General features: G+C 44.1%; 1 protein-coding gene across 1 annotated transcript in view; it reads right to left on the bottom strand.

The window, feature by feature from the left end:
* Nucleotides 1–19,773, bottom strand: part of SCARA5 (scavenger receptor class A member 5) — a 180,692-nt gene extending 160,919 nt beyond the window's left edge. Inside the window, exon 1 of the mRNA XM_007938729.2 lies at nt 19,662–19,773. Within this exon, the coding sequence (XP_007936920.1) occupies nt 19,662–19,773 (112 nt within the window). The remainder of the gene's footprint in view (nt 1–19,661) is intronic.
* Nucleotides 19,774–20,149: the final 376 nt, after the last annotated feature.

The following is a 20,149-nucleotide window of genomic DNA, read 5'->3' as shown; positions in this document are numbered from 1 at the left end:
ATGAATAGCAGTAAAACACTGTTCAACATATTGCCAGAAGATGAGCCCCTCAGGTTGGATGCCACTCAGATGGAAGAGCTGCCTCCTCAGAGTAGAGTCAACCTTAGTGATATGGATGAAGTAAAGCTTTTGGGACTTTCATTTGCTGGTTTGGCATGACTCAAAATGAGAAGAAACATCTACAAACATCCATTAATAATCAAAACGTGGAATGTACAAAGTATGAATCTAGGAAAATTGGAAGTTGTCAGTAATGAAATGGAACACATAAAGATCAATATCCTTGGCATTAGTGAGCTGAAGTGGACTGGTATTGGGCATTCTGAATTGGACAATCATATGATCTACTATGCCAAAAATGACAAATTGAAGAGGAGTGGTGTCACATTGGTCATCAAAAAAGATCATTTTAAGATCTATCCTGAAGTGCATTTGCTGTCAGTGATATCTATATGCCTACAAGGAAGACCAGCTAACACTACCATTATTCAAATTTATGCACAAACCACTAAAGTAAAAAATGAGGAAATTAAAGATTTTTACCAACTTCTGTGGCCTGAAATTAACCAAACATGCAATCAAGATGTATTGATAATTACTGGTGATTGGAATGCAAAAGTTGGAAAGAAAGAAGAAGCATTCGTATTTGAAAAACGCAGCCTTGGTGACAGAAATGATGCCAAAGAACACATGACTGAATTTTGCAATACCAATGACTTATTCATTGCAAATACCTTTTTCAACAACATGAACAGAGACTATACAGGTTAAACTCACCAGAAGGAATACCCCAAAATCAAAATGACTACATCTGCTGGCAGTTCAAATCCACCAGCCACTCCTTGGAAAGAAGGTTGGGCAATCTACTTCTGTAGTGATACTGCCTCAGAAACCCAAGGAGGAGTCAGTATGAGTCGGATCCGACCTGAATGCAGTGCATTCCATTGCATTGCATTGTGGAAAGACACAATGGAGAAACTCTGTATCATTAGTTACAGCAAGGCAAGGGGGCTGACTGTCAATTGTTGATATACAAATTTAAGTTGAAGTGGAAGAAAATTAAAACAAATCCACAAAATACATAATATGATCTTGAGTATAACCCACCCAAATTTAGAGACCATCTGAAACACATATTTGATCTATTAAACACCAATGACCCAAGACCAGAGGAGTTATGGGATGACATCAAGGACATCATACACGAAGCAAGCAAAAGGTCATTAAAAAGACAAAGGAAGACCAAAATGGATGTCAGAAGAGACTCTGAAACTTGTCTTTGAATGGATTATAGCTAAAGCAAATGGAAGAAATGATGAAGTAAAACAGCTGAACAGAAGATTTCAAAGGGCAGCTCAAGAAGACAACGTAAGATATTATAATGAAATGTGCAGACCTGGTATTAGAAAATCAAAAGTGAAGAACACATTCAGCATTTCTCAAGCAGAAAGAAATGAAGAAAAATTTCAAGCCTCAAGTTGGGTTACTGAAGGATTCTACAGGCAAAATATTGAAATGGAAAGAATATACAGAGTTATTGTATCTAAGAGTTGGTCCATGTCAACCACTTCAGGAGGTAGCATATGACCGAGAACTGATGGTATTGAAGGAAGAAGTCTAAGCTGCACCTAAAGAATTGGCAAAAGAACAAGACTCCAGGAATTGATGGAATACCCACTGAGATGTTTCAACAAATGGATGCAGTGCTGAAGGTACTTAATTGTTCATGCCAAGAAATTTGGAAGACAGCTACCTGGCCAATTGACTGGAAGAGATCCATATTTGTGCCAATTCCAAAGAAAGGTGATCCATCACAATGGGGAAATTATCAGATAATATAATTAATATCATATGCAAGTAAAATTTTGCTGAAGATAATTCAAAAATGGTTGCAGTCATGTATTGACAGGGAACTTCCAGAAATTCAAGCTGGATTCAGAAGAGGATGTGGAATGAGGGACATCATTGCTGATGTCAGATGGATCTTGGCTAAAAGCGAAGAATACCAGAAAGATATTTACCTGTGTTTTATTGACTTTGAAAAGGTATTTGACTGTGGATCATAAAAAATTATGGGTAACACTGAAAAATGGGAATTCCAGAGCATTTAATTGTGCTCATGAGGGATCTATACATATATCAAGAGGCAGTTGTCTGAACAGAACAAGAGGATACTGCATGATTTAAAGTCAGGAATGGTGTGCATCAGAGTTGTATCCTTTCACCATACTTATTCAGTCTGTACACTGAGCAAATAATCTGAGAAGCTAGATTATATGAAGAAGAATGTGGCATCAGGATTGGAGGAAGACTCATCAACAACTTGTGATATGCAGATGACACAATCTTGCTTGCTGAAAGCAAAGAGGACTTGGAAACACTTACTGATGAAGATCAGAGACTACAGTCTTCAGTGTGGATTACATCTCAACATACAGAAAACAAAAACCCTCACAACAGGACCAACAAGCAACATTATGATAAAAGGAGAAAAGACTGAAGTGGTCAAGGATTTCATTTTACTTGGATCTACATTTAGTGCCCACGGAAGCAGCAGTCAAGAAATCAAAAGTATTGCACCAGGAAAATCTACTGCAAAAGAACTCTTTAAAGTCTTAAAGGGCAAGGATGTCACTTTGAAGACTAAGGTGCACTTAACCCAAGCCATGGAATTTTCAACAGCTTCCTATACTGTGAAAGATGGACAGTGAGTAAAGAAGACTGTAGAAGAATTGATGCATTTGAATTGTGGTGTTGGCACAAAGAATATTGTGTGACCTGCTAGAAGAATGAACAAATCTGTCCTGAAGGAAGTACAGGCAGAATGTTCCTTGGAAGTGTGAATGGCCAGACTTTGTCTCACCTACTTTTGTCATGCCACAAGGGACCATTCCCTGGAGAAGGACAACATGCTTGATAAGGTAGAGAGTCAGCAAAAAAAAAAGGAGAAGACCCTCAATAAGATGGATGGACACAGTGGCTTCGATGATGAGCTCAAGTATAGCAAGGATTGTGAGGATGGCACAGGACAGGGCAATATTTCCTTCTGTTTTGCATGAGGTCACTATGAGTCAGAGCCAACTCAATGGCACCTAACAACAACAGTGCAACCTCCTTCCCACCTCCACATCCGGTTTGATTTGATGAAGAGGTTTATCCTCTTGGGAGAACTAGGTAAACTTAACACTTCCCATCTCGCTCCCCCAGTTCCCACCATCAACTGAGTTGGAAGACCCATCTGGGTGTCTTGTTTTGAAGACAGGAAGGCTAAAACTCCAGACCATGCAACTTCTGCAGGACTCAGCTGGAAGTGTGGCTGAAACCAACATGAATATCTTTCCCCTGTACTGTTGCCTCTGCATAAGCCAGGCAGCCTGCACCACACCAGCAAGTCCAGTGGATCTGGGCAAAGATGATGGCCCTCTGTCATCTGTGAGTCCTAACTGTGGCCAATGATGGTATTGCTAATGATTTGCATAGGATTGTACCTATAAACCAATAAACATTATAAACATTCATCTTTGTATTCCACAAGGCCCGGCATATAGAGGTGTTTATTTAACATCTTTTGGCTATTTGTAGGCAAGTGAAACTAACACACTAAACACGAAATCAATACTTACCAGCCAATGGTTTGTCTGTGTGTTTCCTGTCTATGCTTTGGAACCCCCGACAATGTGAGACAATGACAGAATGACAGCTACCATCTCCTAAGCACTTCTTCTGGGCTGAACACTTTGTAAACATTGCTTCTAAGCACTACAGCAGTCATGAAGACATCTATAATTACTCCAGTTTTTCATATGAGAAAGCTGAGGCTCAAGAAGTTAGGTGATTTCTCCCAAGGCAAGTGGCAGAGCTGGGATTTTTATCCTTGTAGACAGGAGGAGATAAGAGGTCCAGAGAAGGGAAGATGATATAATGACTGCTAGTCAGCCATCAGAGGAAGGGATAGGACCAGAACAAATCGCCCATTCAGCAACCATTCCTTGAGAAGGATACAGTAAATCAGAATGCTGATTTCTACTCTCAAGTTTTGCTGCCCATTTAGTTCAGCCATGGAAAGGGCAGCTCCTATTCCTACAAGCAACAAGTCCCAAGACCAGTGTAACGTACATATGGAGAAGTAACGCCCCTTCAGGTACACAGCAAGGAGAACGCCATGCCTGGCTACTTTTCCTCTGGGTAAATTCTGGGGGTAGACCCAGAGGGAGAGATTGCAGGCCAGGGAGCCCAAGGGAGGAAATGTCCGTGTCGTAATCATGTAATTTCTCTTTGTAGCCTTTGACCGTCCAGGGATTGTTGTTTCCAGATTTCTTCTGGTGATGGAGTTTTTTCCCTTTAATGTTTCATCATCTCAAGTCTAAGATCTAAACTACAAGTAAGACCTGGTAGTTCTGAAAACTAAACTAGAAGTAGAAGCAAGAACAACAATTTTTACATTCCTGATCACAAAACAACTCATTTACTCATTCAAGAAGGGAGGGGAAAGGGAACACCCAGCAAGCCAAGGATACCAGAGGCTGCCTTAGTCATCGACCAGTAGGTAGACTCTTTTCACATCCATTGACTGGAGGGACAGTGCTCCTCTCACCTTTGGTCTGCCAGCTCCCTCAGGGATCCATGATATAAATCTGTATTTCACTAGGAAAATGCTTACAATGCTAAAGGTGTATATTTACATTTTAATAGACACCCCTAGATGAGGATTGGGGAACCATAACTTTGAAGGGAAGAAATGGTATTGCCCAGTTTGGTAGAGTGAACTGAGGTCTGAATGGGGCCCAAGATACCAGGATAAAACTTGTGTAATGTTTGTTGTCAAGGATTTCATTCTACTTGGATCAACAATCAATATCCATGGAAACAGCAGTCAAGAAATCAAATTATTTCTTGGGCAAATCTGCTCCAAAAGACCTCTTGAAATTTTTAAAAAGTGAAAATGTCACTTTGATGACTAGAGTGTGCCTTACCCAAGACATAGTCTTTTTAATCACCTCATATGTGTGTGATAGCTCCACAATGAAAAAGGGAAAAAGAAGAATTGATGCATTCAAACTGTGGTATTACCAATGAATATTGACTATATACTTTGGACTGCCAGAAGAATGAACAAATCAGTCTCAGAAGAAATATAACAAGAATGCTCTTTAGAAGCAAGGATGGTGAGACTTTAGCTCGCTTACTTTGAACACGTTATCAGAAAATACCAATTGCTAGTAAAGGGTATCATGTATGATAAAGTAAAGGGTCAGTGAAAATGAAGGAGACCCTCAATGAAATGGAGTAACACAAGAGCCACAACAATGGATTTAAACATATGAAAGGTCATAAAAATGACACACGATTGGGCAAAGTTTCATTCTGTTAAAATAAAGTCGTTATGAGTCAGAGCTGACTTGGAGGCAACAACAACTAGAATGACAAGGTCAAGCTCACTTTTACTATGGACAAATTATGAGATCACTTACAGAGATTCTTTTACTAGTGAAGAGGACTCTCTTAACCAGTATGCAGGAGTAGCAGGCATACACCAAGATTGTTCCTGCAACTGGGACAGATGGCCTTTCCACAGAGGAGCTTGTCTTGTGCTTTTCCTTCCCTTTGCCCTCATGGTTTCTCTTCAGTCCTCCCCTCCTGACTAATTGCTGCCATCTTCCCCTTCCTGCCTCTAGTATGTCCTCTTCACACAGCTCCTGTGGTAGTTCAGTTTGTGTGTCAATTTGGCGGGGCCTGGTTGAGTGGCTGGGCAGCTGGTGGTAGTTATTCCCCATAATGAAACTGGTAATCAACTCCATGGTGGGATCTACTACAAGCAGCTCAGTAGCTGCCTTTGGGATGTGGTCTGCTTCCCATATATAAGCAGCAGCTTTGGGAATGGTCTCTAGCTTATGGCACCTTGAACCCTGCATGTAGCTGTGTCATTGTTCAACAGCCTGCCATGCTCTGCTGACCTTGGGACTTACAGTGGACTTGAATTAATGGCCTGCCATGTGATTTGGTAATATCGGGACTGTGCCTTTTTACTTGTCAATCTTGGACTTGGCAGCCTCAGCAGCCAGCAGCTGTCTGAGTGAAGAAAAGCCTTTAGCTTCAGTGGGCCAGAAGCTGGAGGCACAGCTGAAGCCCAAGGCTGAGGGGCTTTCACCTAGCCCCTAGAGTCTCGCACTTTTAACTTGGACTTAAAGCCTCCAAACTGTGAGAGAATAAACTCCTGTTTGTTAAGGCCATCCCATTTGTGGTATATTCTTGTCAGAGTAGCACTAGGTAACCAGAACATTCCCTCTTCTGTCAATTAGATTCCCTGTGTTTTCCAAAGGGACTTTGGATAATACGAAACTAACCTGCATTGAGTCTCAGTAGAGAAGCCTAGAGCCAGCCTCCTCCCACAAGCCTCCCTTTTAGTAGAGACTTTCTAAAGACAACGTTTCTCTAAGCTTCTGCCCATGATGATCTTCTTGGGTTGTGAGAACTTGAATTAAATCTCAAGTCAGAGAGGAGGAAGTGGGAAGGCTAGCTTGTGGGAGACTCCAGGGAGTGAGCAGGCTTCAGGACACTGCAGAGGGCAAGGTCATTGCTAGATCCCAGTCAGCTCTTGGTAAGGTATTAAAGTTAACCATATCTGTATGGGTAGCCCAGGCTAGCTGTATTACCAGGCTGCCTCTTCATGGATGTGTTTACATTTTCCAAAACTTGTGGTTGAACTGGAGCTCCTGGGTGATACAGTTAACACATTCTGCTGCTAACTGAAGGATTGGTAGTTTGAGCCCACCCAGAGATGCCTCTGATGGAAGGCCTGGTGATCGATCTCTGGAAAAATCTGCCACTGGAAATCCTACGGAGTTTTGCTCTATCACACATGGGTCACCATGAGTCAGAGTCAACTCCACAGCAACTGATTTTTTTTTTTTTTTAATTGTTTAACTATGCCCAAGATCACCTGGTTAGACTACAGGCCAGAAGCCCTAGGAAGTGTGTTGCGTGTATTTGGTGGGGAGTGGCGGGGGGGGGGGGGGGGGGGGCGGGTAGTAAGGGCGGAGCATTTCTCTGAACTGATGTTAACCTTAAGGGCTAATATCCCAGGCTTCCCTCAGAAGTCATTTAAGATCCTGTCATTATACTTTTGTCCAAATCCATGTGAATTTATATCTATTTCCTGCCAGCAGCACCGTTTAGAATAATTCATTCCGTCTGTCCTCTGCATTTCAGTCATTTATTCCCACAGCCCCACCCTAACCTCGTCATCACTCAGAACTGTTCCACCCCTGAAACCTTAAACCCTGATAATCCACTTTCTGGCTACAACCATATATTCCTACAGCTCTCATAGTCCCTTGCTGCTACTAGACCAGCTCTCCGATTGTATAGAGAGAGAATCCAGGCTTGGAACTAGAGGAGATAGAAATGAGCTATGACAAAGGGCTGGGATCTAATGGCCAGGCAGACTTCAATTTGAATGCAGGCTGTACCTCTGACTAGCTGGGTGACCTTCGGCAATTTTCTTAAGAATTCATTTTCTCATCTACAAACTGGAATTAATGACATATACATGGAGGTTTAATTGAGACAATTTATTGAGGCCTTGAGCACAGCACCTGTGTAGTGCTCAAGCAAGGGGAACCACTTGTTAGCCTTCTAATTGGAATCCTGGTGCCCTTCCCTAGCCTCTCTGAGCCTCCCTTGGACTCCACACCTCCAAGAGCAAAGTGAACTTCAAAGCTCCTGGTGCTCCAGGTCAAGGCTACCTCTCCTCTGACCCATATACATGATGGCAAAAGTTGAGGAGCAGAACTCTGTGTGCTCCTGGCAAGCACTCATAACCCCAAACACTTCCCTTTCTGCCCTGAGGCCACCAGGATCCTCCTCACTTAGCCCTTAATTCTGGTTTATATCAGCCCCACAAGAAGGTAAGGAATTCCAAGGACTGCCTCATCACTCACACAGTCATCTGCAGCAATGACCCCTTTTGACTCCATCTCCCCCCTAACTCCAGAAACCTTCCACCTGTAGCCCCTGGAACCCCAGTCAGTCATCAGCAAAACCTATTTCCTCACTGTCTGCTCTGAACCATTTACTTCCTTGTTCTAACTGAAGTGTGACTCCCTTGCTCTCTCAAGTGTGGATTTTTCTTCCTCACTCTCCTCACACATACTGACCTAGGGGTGAGGTTAGGTGACTGTCTCTGTTCTTATTTGCTACCTTCAGACCTTTCTCTTCCCCTCCTTCCTAAAAAGCCCCAGGTAGGACTCTTCTCCTTGTTGGCATCATCTGCTAACCCTTCCCCTCTCCTGGCTTATTGTCATTTTAAATCTACAGTCCTAACTCTTGGTGACCTCCTTTCCTCCCTGATTTTAACTTCATCCTGCCTAAACCATTCACTTTGAGTGCTTGGAATGTTGCACGTCCAAATGAATATATGCTATATGCCTAAGGCACTTGACTTGACTGTTAACCAGAAGGCTGGCGGTTCAAACCCACCAGCCACTCCTCAGAAGGAAGGTTGGGCAATCTACTTCCAGTGATACCACCTCAGAAACCCAATGAGGGGTTGGTATGAGTCGGGTCTGACTCGATGGCACATAACAACAACAACATAAATGTAAAACACATATCAGATTTTGAATACCCAATGTGAGAAAGATATACATACTGTATTAAATATATATTGTTTATATTGATTATATAATTTTTATATTTACTACATGTTGAAAATATTTAGATATGTTAAGTTAAACAAAATACATTACTGTATTTACATTAATTTCATCTTTTTACTTTTTCATGTGGCTATTAGAAAATTTTAAATTGCCTGTGTAACTCAAATTTCTTTTCCACTGGATGCTCCTTGGGAGCTCTGGTGGCATAGTGCCTAAGGCATTTGACTACTAACCAGAAGCCTGGTGGTTCAAACCCACCAGCCACTCCCTGGAAGGAAGGTTGGGCAATCTACTACCCATAGTGATACTGCCTTGGAAACCCAAGGAGGGGTCACTATGAATTGGGTCCGACTCAACAGCACTTAATAACAACATCCCATCTTCCTAGTTCATACCTTTTAGTACCTTGACTCTAATGTTCCCTAAAAATATGAAGATCTCACCAGGACCTACAAACCATTGACTATACTGCCTTTTTTTAATCATCTGTCACCCCTCATGTCCTTACTTCCCTTCTTGAGCATGATTTCCATTGTAAACTCCTTTACATATACTCTGTGGCAGTTAAGTTGTGTGTCAACTTGGCTGGGCCAGGTTTTGAGTGGCTATGCAGCTGGATATAGTAATCAACTCCATGGTGGAATCTAATGGAGCAGCTGAATAGCTGCTTTAGAGATGTGGTCTGCTTCCAGTATATAAGAAGCCAGCTTTGAGAAAGGTCTCTGAGCTATTTGGCACACTGGGACCCTGTATGTACCCAGGTCTTCATTTAGCAGCCTGCAGTGTTTCCTGCTGATCTTGGGACTGTCTCTGGACTTGAACTAGTGGCTTGCCCTGTTGTTTGATAATCTTGGAACTGTGCCATTTTATTTGTCAACCTTGGGTTTGTCAGCCTCAGCAGCCAACAGCTGCCTGAGTTAAGAGAATCCTCCAGCTTCAGGCAGAGCTGAAGCCCAAGGTTGAGAGCCTTTCACCCAGCCCCTAGAGCTGGCCCTTTGAACTCAGACTTCTAGTTTCCAAACTGTAAGAAAATAAACTCCTGTTCATTGTGGCATTTTCTGTTAGTGTGGCACTAGGTAACCAAAACATACCTTAACCACCACTCATCTGAAAATGTGTCATACTGTGGTGGCTTATGTGTTGCTGTGATGCTGGAAGCTATACCACTGGTATTTCAAATACCAGAAGGGTCACCCGTGGTGGACAGGTTTCAATGGAGCATCCAGACCAAGGCAGACTAGGAAGAAAGTCCTGGCAATCTACTTCTGAAAATTAGCCACTGAAATTCTTGTGTATCACACCAGAATATTGTCTGATACAGTGCTAGAAGATGACCTCCCTTGGTTGGAAGTCACTCATGAAGATGCTACAGGATCAGGCAATGTTTCATTCTGTTATACATAAGGTCATCATGAGTTGTAGCCCACTCAATAGCAACTAACAACAACAACAACAATATAGAGAAAACAATCTGGTCCTTTTCTTATCTCCTCATACTTGTTTGACAGAACTAACCCTAGTTAAATCTAACAGTTTGCCAACTCTGCACTTTCCCCATAAAGCTGAGTGTAGCTGGAAAAGAAGAAAACATACCATCGTGCTAACTGGTCTGACTTTAAACTCATGACCATTAAACTCAAGTGGGTGCTTAAGGCTGTCCAGCAAGCATGCTACATTTCTTTAGCCCATTCACACTCTCACTCTCCTAGACACGTGTTTCACACCTCCTCCCTCATCTTCATTCTCAGTTTCCTATTTTATAGAGAAAACAGAAGCCATGAGGGAAGCTTCCATAACCTCCCATCACCATGTAACCATTTGCCCAGGCCACACACTGTGCCTATTGTCACTATAGTTGAGCTTCCTGTGTTCCTAGCTAAAGCTAACACTCATGATTGTACATGAGCCCCATCTCCTCTTAACTTACTGAAGGACATAGTTCCAGCAGTTCTGCTTAACCAGTGTTTCTCTCTCCACCATATCACTCCATTAGCATAAGATATACTATTTCTACCACCTTAAAAAAATAAAACAAAAACTTCCCTTGATCTCTCTTTCTCCTCCATTTCTCTGTCCTTTTTAACTGTAAAACTTCTCAGAAGAATTACATGTACCCACTGCCTCCAATCTATATTTTACTATGTTTTTGGTGTAAGTATACTCAGGAAATTAGGTTCCCATTTAACAATTTCTGAAGTTGTTGTTTTTAATTGTTAGTTATGTACTGATTTGTTTCACCTTGATGATACATTTTACTATATCTGAAAGTAGGAGCTCTGGCACCATAGTGCCTAAGGCATTTGACTGCTAACCAGAAGGCTGGCGGTTCAAACCCACCAGCCACTCCTCGGAAGGAAGATTGGGCAATCTACTTCCGTAGTGATACTGACTCAGAAACCCAAGGAGGGGTCACTATGAGTCGAATCCAACTCGATGGTAGTGAGAGTTATCTCAAAGTGGTGGCATATGCCTAAGGCACTTGACTGCTAACCAGAAGGCTGGCAGTTTAAACCCATCAGCCACTCCTCGGAAGGCAGTTTGGGCAATCCAGTTCCGTAGTGATACCTCCTCAGAAACCCAAGGAGGGGTCACTATGAGTTGGAGACGACTCGATGGCACATAACAACAACTACATATCTGAAAGTGTGGAGCAGGTGAACTTTTTTGGTTATTAACTCGGCTGTACTGTGTTGCTCTCCATCTCTCTGTGTTGGTGAAATCACTGGTGGGGATGTGGGTGCAGGTCTCTGTTCATTGTGAAGGGGATTTAGAGTTGGGATGAGCAGGTGTTGGCCACTGTCTGTCATTGATTCTGTGGTGCAGGAGTTATTGGTGTTACCTATTGGGTGAGGTGTTGGGTGTAATAACTCCTGTTGCCTGGTGCCAGTTTAATGTGTTCCTTCTACTGGATGAGGCAGGGGAGAAGAGGAAAAAAGAAAAAGAAAAAGAAAAAAAGGTTCCAGTAGTGAGCCCCCATTTGCAACATTTGGGCAAGACAGTTCAGTCAGCACTGCTAGCACAGGCAGTGTAGTTTGTGTCTTCCTGAGACATCTACAAATGATGATGTCCTACTGTCAATCAAAGACCTGCAGTTCAAAATCGACAGAGACCCCAGTGGGCAGAGGGCCACTATTTTCCCCTTGGATCAAGAAGCCAGTACCCTGGTCCACTCTGTGCTAAAAAGGGGTTGTGGAAGAGTTGAACCCCAGCCCACTGTTGTGCACTTACTCTGAGGCTCTGCCTACTCAGAGGGAGTTTCTCCCTTTCCCCTACTCCCTTCTGGACTCTGCCACAGCCCAAGCCAAGGGGGGTCTTGCTCTGTTTCCCAGTAAGATTATCGTACTTACTCAGCTCCCAAAGTCACTGCCAAAAACTCTCAGTATGGGTATTCTGAGTCCCCAGTGCCTCTGTGGGTTCTGTGATTTTTTTTCCCTCTCCTTCCCTCTGCTGACCTCTTTTGTATTTCTAATGAGTCCTCTCCTTCTCTGTCTCTCTGTCTCTGTGGGCTGTTGTTATTGTTATCCGTGGTCAAGTCGACCTGACTCATAGTGACCACTCCTTGGGTTTCTGAGGCGGTGTCACTGCAGAAGTAGATTGCCCAACCTTCCTTCTGAGGAGTGGCTGGTGGGTTTGAACTGACAGCCTTCTGGTTAGTAGTTTATTTTTCCCAGTTGTTTAATCTGCTCTTTTTCTCCATCTTCCCTAAATCTGATACTTTATCTTCTCCTTAGTTGTTCATAACTCCAGTATCATTATTTCTATCTGCTTTACCCAGTTATTCAGGAATTAAGTTGGTAGAAGGAACAAACATGTGGGCTATAGCTATGACACCATCTTCCTAGTGTCTCCCCACATAACAATTTCTATACATATTGTTCAATGACACTGGTTAATTTTCCTTACCACGTCAACATTCTCATTATTTCTGTTCTGATTATTTGTTCTCGTACTCTCTTGAACCCATAACAATCAGTCTCCCCTACCCCAACTTCACTGAACTTGCCCTCAAAAGGTCACCACTGACCTCCATGTGGCTCAACCTAGTGGCCTTTCGGCAGCACTTGACCCCATTGGCCATGCCCTCCTCCTCAATAATTCACTTCAGGCCTCGATGCTTTCTTATTTTCCTCCATCACTAGTTACTCCTCAGTCTTCTTTGCCTGCTGCCCTTATTACCCTGAGTCTTAGCTCTCTCAGCACGGGTGTGCACCCAAGTTCCTTCCTGGACCTCTTCTTGCCTTCTCACACCCCACATCCAATATGTCAGCTAATCCTGTCAGCTCTCATCTAACTCATCTAAAAATATGTATCCACAATGAATTTGCTTCTTACCATCTCTGCTGCTATCACACTGTTCTGAGACACCAAAATTTCTTACCTGGATTATTTCAGTGGCTTCCTACCTGGACTCCTTTCTTCCATATTTTTCCAACTCAGTCTATTCTTGACACAGAACCTGGAGTAATCATTTTAAAACTTGTCATCTCATGATTATTTCTCTGCTTAAAACCCTCTAGGGTTTCCCCACTTCACTGAAAAGAAAAGTTTAAGTGTTTTCAATGGCCTACAAGGTCTTCAATGTTCTGATCTACCATCACCTCTTTGCTTGTATCTTATTTTTTTCTCCTTCTTCCCTCTATTCCTGCTTATGAGACACATTCCCACCTCAGGGGCTTTGGATTTGCTGAAATAGTCTAACTCTAGATGTCTGCCATTCCATGAAGGAAGCTGTGGTAGCCGTTCTCAAGTCAGTCCCAACTCATGGTGACCCCACACACAATGGACGAAGCACTGCCAGTCCTGTGCCATCTCCACGATTGGTTGCACTTTGGACTGTTATGATCCATAGGGTTTTCATTGACTGATTTGCAGAAGTTGCCCTTTATTTCTAGTCCATCTTAGTCTGGAAGTTCTCCCCAAAACTTATTCAGCATCATAGCAATGTGCAAGCCTCCACCGACAGAGGGTGACTGTGCAAGAGGTGCATTGGGTGGGGAATCAAACCTCGTCTCCCACATGGAAGCCAAGAATTCTACCATTTTCTTGTCAGATGTCACGGATTTCGACTAATAGTGACCCCAATATGACAGAGTAGAACTGCACCCAGAAGGTTTTCTAGACTTTCCAGTAATCTTTACTAGAGCAGATTGCCAGGTCTTTCTCCCACAGATCTGCTAGGTGGGCTCTAACCACCAATCTTTTAGTTAACAGCCCAGGGTTTAATCATTGCACCACCAGGACTCCTTTCTGCTCTTGTTTAAACAAAAAAAAACCCACTGCCATCGAGTCAATTCCAACTCATAGCAACCATGTAGGACAGAGTAGAACTGCTCCATTGGATTTTTGAAGCTATAAATATTTATGGAAGCAGATTGTCACATCTTTCTCCTGTGGAGAAACTTTTAATAAGCAGTCAAATGTTTTAACCACCAAGGGCAAATCCCTGAGTGTGCAGTGGGCTGGAGAAGTTAATATCTCTACTTTTCTCCTGCTTCCATGCTTAAGTCTCCAATCTGTAGAGGTTGGTGCCACTTTGTGAGGCCTAGGATATCCACTTTTGCCATTGAGAAGTTGGCTCACCAGCCCTCAGCTATGCTCAACAAACCAGGGAGGTTTAATTGACGAGTAGGTAGATGTGGTGATTCTCCTTGGAGGATAATTTAATTTTCTGAGCAAGGAACCCAGGGATGGGAGCCCAGTCCCTAAACTCAGCAAGCAGGCATCTGACAGCGGCAAGGAGCATGTGTAACTCATTACCTCTGCGCGCAAGCTTCCCATTTGCAGAGGAGCGGGTGATGTCAGGAGCCGTAGAGAGGCTGAGGCTGAGGAGTAAGCATGACTGCAATATTTTTCTGACACTAACACTTCTCTCTGGCCTTTGGAAAGCACAGCCTAGGAGCCAAGCCCCACCAAAGCACCATCCACTCCCAGCCGTCAGCATCCTCCTCCCCCAGGCACAGACTGCAGGGGCGCACAGCTATAGAGGAGCAGAAAACAAAGGCTGAACCTGTGAAGGTTAGGGGGTGGGAAGAGGAGGAGAGAGGTTAAGGTGGTGAGAAGAAAAGCAGGTCCATATGTCCTCTTGTTTGGTTGTCTGTTTGAAGAGAGGTGTAAATGACCATGCCAAGGCCAGGGAAGGCTGCATTCTGGGATTAGCCCTTCCAGCAGCACAGGTGGATCTCTGCTGTTGTCCACTGGAGACAGGTTAGAAGGCCTGATCTCTGCCCTCAGGGTCTTCCCTCCCAGCGTAGAGTTCAGGTGCAGATGCCAATGAATAAGATACAAGGCAGGAGCCAGGTTGCAGAGAGATGGTCTAACCAAGGTCTATAGAGCAGGTAGGTCCTATGACATCACTAGGGCAAGCAAGGGGGAAGGTGAGCCTTGAAGGATGGGAGATTTGACATGCAAAATATGGCATCTCGTGGTGTGGAGACAGAGGCACCAAGGCATGTGACAGTCCCTTATTTTCCCTTCTCACCTGGTGAGATTAAGGTAAGAAATAAATCAGGGTGGGAGGAAAGGAGAGAAGAGGAAAAGGAGAGCAGAGGTGAGAAGTGAGAAAAAGCAACAAGTAATCTGAAGAAGTGGTTTGGTGATAGCAGGCTCACTGCTCAGGTAAAGGTCTCTTCCTTTCTGCTGAGGAAGCTCCCTGGACAACAGGTCCCTGCCCAGCCTGTGGCATGAGGCTGCTTCCCCTCACACCTCCTCTCTTGTTTCCCAGGCCCCACCTCCAGTTGCAGCAGGGAACTTCTTTCTGTCTGGAGAATCTTTCCAAACCCATAAAATAGGAACTTCTCAGAACTTCAGTGTTTGGAAGGAAGGTCTGCCCCATCTGACTGGGGAGGTAGCCATCACCTGACATCCAATTGTCCTGATTTCTGATGAGTGCCCAGGTGCAAGCTGTCATGCTTGCTGGTCTGTGCTCAAAGAGAAGTGAGCAGGTCACTGTCCTCCATGTGGCTGGCTGAGTGAGTGTCTCCCCATGAACACGACTCCAGGTCTCAACTTGGGAGAAGTAACGACAAGCCATAGGTCCAAGCCATGTCCTTGGATTTAGCTTCACCAGGAATAAGGCAGACACTGTATCCTAATTCCCACCTGGCTCCTAGTCTGTTTCTCAATTGGTTTGGAATCAAAGGTGAGGAGAGTTAGTGCTCAGTACCATTCACCCCAAAACTGGTCATATTCCTTTCTTAGACAGAGCCCTGAATTACAACTATGGAGTGCTGGATTAAGGGTCCAGCTCTGCCACTAACCAGTGGAGTAGCCTTGGGCAAGTCACTTACCAGCAATCACAAAGCTTTCTTGAGCACCTGCTGTGTACCAGGCACCAAGAGAATTCAAAGAAGAGTGATACAATTTCTCTAACCTCAAGGAACATCCAGTAAGGATGAGTAGCCATGCTACCTAACAGCATGTGCTATGTCAGAGTAAAACACCTCACCTCCCAGAGTGGGGACATACTTCAATGGGAGAACTCATGGAGCAACTATGGCATTGGGATGGAGCTTGAAAGGATGAATTGGGTACTGGCAGGTAAGGAATATGAATATGATGGGGGGGGGGGGATGCGGAATGTTCTAGAAGGTGGCTACAAAGGCACAGAAGGAAGAAAGTATAGGCAGACCCCTATGAATTCATGTTGTGAGTGATGGGGGTGAGAAGGATGAGGCTGGAAATCTAGGTGTGTCAGAAAGGGTGTGGGCCATGTATGACCTCTAAAAGAACATGCTTATAACCTAATGTCTTCAAAGTCCCACCAGCATTAAGTCTGATTTATACTTTAATATCTGGGCTGCACTTTGACTACTTTGCTTCCATTGATCCTAACATCCTTAGGGTCAGCTCTGAACCTTCTCTCTTGCCTTCCTCCCTATCTCTTTTCCTGAAGGGCTTATAAGCCCCAATACTTTAATTTACTGAAGACCCATGATATGGCTTTGACTTTGGCTCACTTGCACTTGGGGTCTCCCTCCCCTTCCCCATCTCTTTCTATCTCTCTTCTCTCCTGTCAACCTTCCTCACACTTCCCATGACCAGCCCTATGCTCTCCCATCCAGAGTCCAGGATCAAAGAAGAATCAAAATCCTGGAGAAACAGATCAAATCTGGTTTGAATTTTCCCAACTCAGACTTCACTGTTTTCCTCCTTGAAATGAAGAGGAAAGGAAGTCAAACCACAAATCCACAAGCTTTTAAACCATTGGATTAATCTCAACACTCCAGTCTTCCTGGTTTTCCCATGTGCCCTATGCCTCAGGTTTATCTCCCAGCTGTTTGCAACTCAATGGTGACCCCATGTGTGTCAGAGTATAACTGTGCTCCATAGGGTTTTCAAAGGCTGATTTTTTAAAAGTAAATCACCAGGCCTTTCTGCCAAGGTGCTCCTGGGTCGACTGAAACCTACAAAATTTCAGTTAGCAGTCAAGCATGTTAACCATTTGCACCACCCAGAGATGCCACATCACAGGAGTCATGTAAGCATGGCTCTAAAACTGCCCTCTGAATGGATTCTCCCCACACCTGGGGATCTTAGAAAGCACAGTGTCTGAGATCAACATTATTTTCCAGTGCTTCTGCTTCAAACCCACCAGCCGCTCCTCAGAAGGAAGATTGGGCAATCTACTTCCATAGTGATACCACCTTGGAAACCCAAGGAGGGGTCGCTATGAGTCGGACCCAACTCAACAGCAGTGAGTTTTTTTTTTTTTTTTTTTTTTTCTGGTCCAAATGAGTTTTTCCTCATTAGGTTCAGAAAAACAATGAGTAATATAAGGAAAGGAAAAGAAGGTACAATGCTCCAGTAGTACCATCCCCCCAAGGCCTTTCCATTCCTATGGCCCCTCACCCTGCCCTTCCCCACTGGCATCCAGGCTGGCCTTGAGTGTCTTTAAATTTTCCTACTATGTGTACTCCATACTTTCTTGCAAAACCAGCCCTCTTTGCTAAAGTGTCAGTGGGGGAAAAGGCTAGATCAGGAATATAGAAAGCCAGCTTCACCTTCCTTGATATGCTGATGGGGAGGGCTGAGCAAGGGCCAGGGACTCAGCTCCCCAGGATCCTTCCTGACCTCCCACGTGGCCACGAGCCTCACCGAGATGTTGCTCTGGTTTGGAGTAACTCAGCATGGAATACCTCTCCCCATCTGAATTGTTAAGGTTGTGTGTCCACTAGGCTGAGCTGTGACTCTAAGTGGTTTAGCAGTTATAATGTAGTCATCCCCCGTGATGAGATCTGATATAATGTAATCACCTCCATGATGCGATCTGCTGTGAGCAGAAAGGGAGTTGAAAGGGAGTTTCCTTCAGGGTGTGACCTGCTTTCAATATATACAGAAGAGCTCCGGGAAAGGTCTCTGGCTTTTTGCTTGGCATCCTTCATCTGACTCATCATTATCTGGACATGAACCAGTGGCCTGCCATATTGCCTGCCAATCTTGGGATTATTGCCTTCACAACCTATAAGCCAACAATCTGCCATTTTACCTGCTGATCTTGGATTCATCAGTCTCCAAAGCCAGCAGCCTGCTGTATTGCCTGCCAGCCTCGGGTTCATCAACTCCCGCAGCTTCACGAGTCAGGAGAAGCTTCCACCTTGATGTTTGACCCCTAGACTTGGGACTTGCCAGCCTCTACAACTGCATGAGCCATTTCCTTGAGATAAATTTCTCTTTCTCTTTCTCTCTCTCTTTGTATAACTAGATCTAGATATACTTCTTCACTGGTTTTGCTTCTTCTATAAAATCTCATTCAGTCTTCAAGGCCTTTTCCAGAAACCCTTCTACCTGGTTTATTCCAATAATTACATTAATTTTTATCAGTCATATATTATGGTTAGTCAGCACACCATTCCCTTCCCCTGGGATTGTAAATTGTTGGAGGTCAAGGGCTGTTTTAACTGTTCTTGAGAGCATATCTGGGACATTGTGGGCACTTAAAATATGTTATTGACTGGAATCCAGAGGTAGAACTGAAATGGTGGGCAGTTCATTGGGGCAGAACAAGGAGGCATATTGGTCAGAAGCCCAAATCTCCTGGTCTCCTCTATCTATTCAGACTATCCCTGCCCCCCTGCCTGTCTGAGCCACAGTTTCCTTTCCTACACTCAGCCCCTTGTGAGAGGAAAGACAGGTTTGAGGCACGAGGGGAGTCATTTCTCTTTTTGAGTAAATTCAAGATAAAGGCAGAGTGGAGTAAAGTCAAGTCCAGGGCTTGATAGGAACTTGAATCCAGGCCTGACTCTATCTGATTGGCCATATGTCTACACAAGAACCTTCTCAAAGCCTCATTTTATTCATCTTTCAAATTGGGTTGATACTTTCTTCTACATTTACTGCCAAGAAGAGTCTATTCATTTATGCAGCAAGCATTTATTAAGCACCCACTAAAGGTCAAACTTCGTGCTGGGTGCAGAAGAGTCAGGTTGTTGGTAAAGTACTTTGATATCCCTTTGAGGAAGCTACATCAGTTGAATCCCCAGAGTTTTAGTAAATAACCAGTCCCCAAAGATGAGTGAGTGCCTTTGTGGATCACTGGAATGGGTATTCCCCAGGGGGTGAATGAGCACATGGGAGAAATATGTTCTCTGTTCAGAATGCTCCTCATTTGAGAGGACTGGGCTGATTGGCTTGGATGCCCTTGTCTGACAAGAGCCTCACTCAGTTAGAGTAAGTGGTATAGAGGCAAGAGTACTGCCCTGGGAGTCAGAAGACTCAGTGCTGGAATTTCTCTGTGACTGACTGACTACATGATCCTTAATGCTTTTCTCAGCCTCTGTAAAATGTGTACCCACCTTGCCAATTTCACAGGTTTGTTGAGATGAATGAATGAGCAAACACATGGAAAAGAACTTTCAAAGCATGAAGTTCAAAATATGCAGAATCAGATGAGGAGGTCACCAACACCCTGGGGCAATGCCAAGTTTGGGGTAGGGGGCAGGCAAGTTCCTTTCCCACTTCTAGGGAAGACATTCTAGCCCAACCCAAGGTGTAGCCTAAAGAACTCACCATCCTCACAAAGGTTCAGCTTGGAGAGGCTTCTGCCATCAAAGGGCTCCTCAAAGATGGAGCCAGTATCTCGGTCGCTGACAGTGTGCAGGTACATGGCTTTGTTCTCCATCCTGCCCTGCAGCAGCCAAGAGGAGAAGAGGAGAGGAGAGTGAGGAAGCAGGCAAGGGAGAAAAAATGAATGAACAGTAGATGGAAACACAACATAGAACAAAGCATTCACCCCCATGACCTGATCCTGAACCTAGGACCTCACCTCATCATTAGGATCAAGGTGCCATCTTCCAAGTTCTAGGGTCCCAGTCCCCTACCACCACCTCTTCCTCAATTTCCTTATTGCTTGGGAAATCCACTTTGGACTCTTCTGATCTTGAGATCCATCCCCTTCCTTTCAACAACTCACAGATGGAATCCTGAGGTAAGGGCATGCCAGGGGGCCTTTCTGGATGAAGCCATGCTAGGTGTGGACTGGGGGGTAGTCTCTGCTG

The sequence above is a fragment of the Orycteropus afer genome, unplaced genomic scaffold, assembly GCF_000298275.1.
Source record: "Orycteropus afer afer isolate SDZICR_OR568_19922 unplaced genomic scaffold, OryAfe1.0 scaffold00053, whole genome shotgun sequence".
NCBI classification, from domain to species: Eukaryota; Metazoa; Chordata; class Mammalia; order Tubulidentata; family Orycteropodidae; genus Orycteropus; species Orycteropus afer.
Note: the sequence above shows the minus strand (reverse complement) of the source record. Positions and strands in the feature narration are given on the sequence as shown.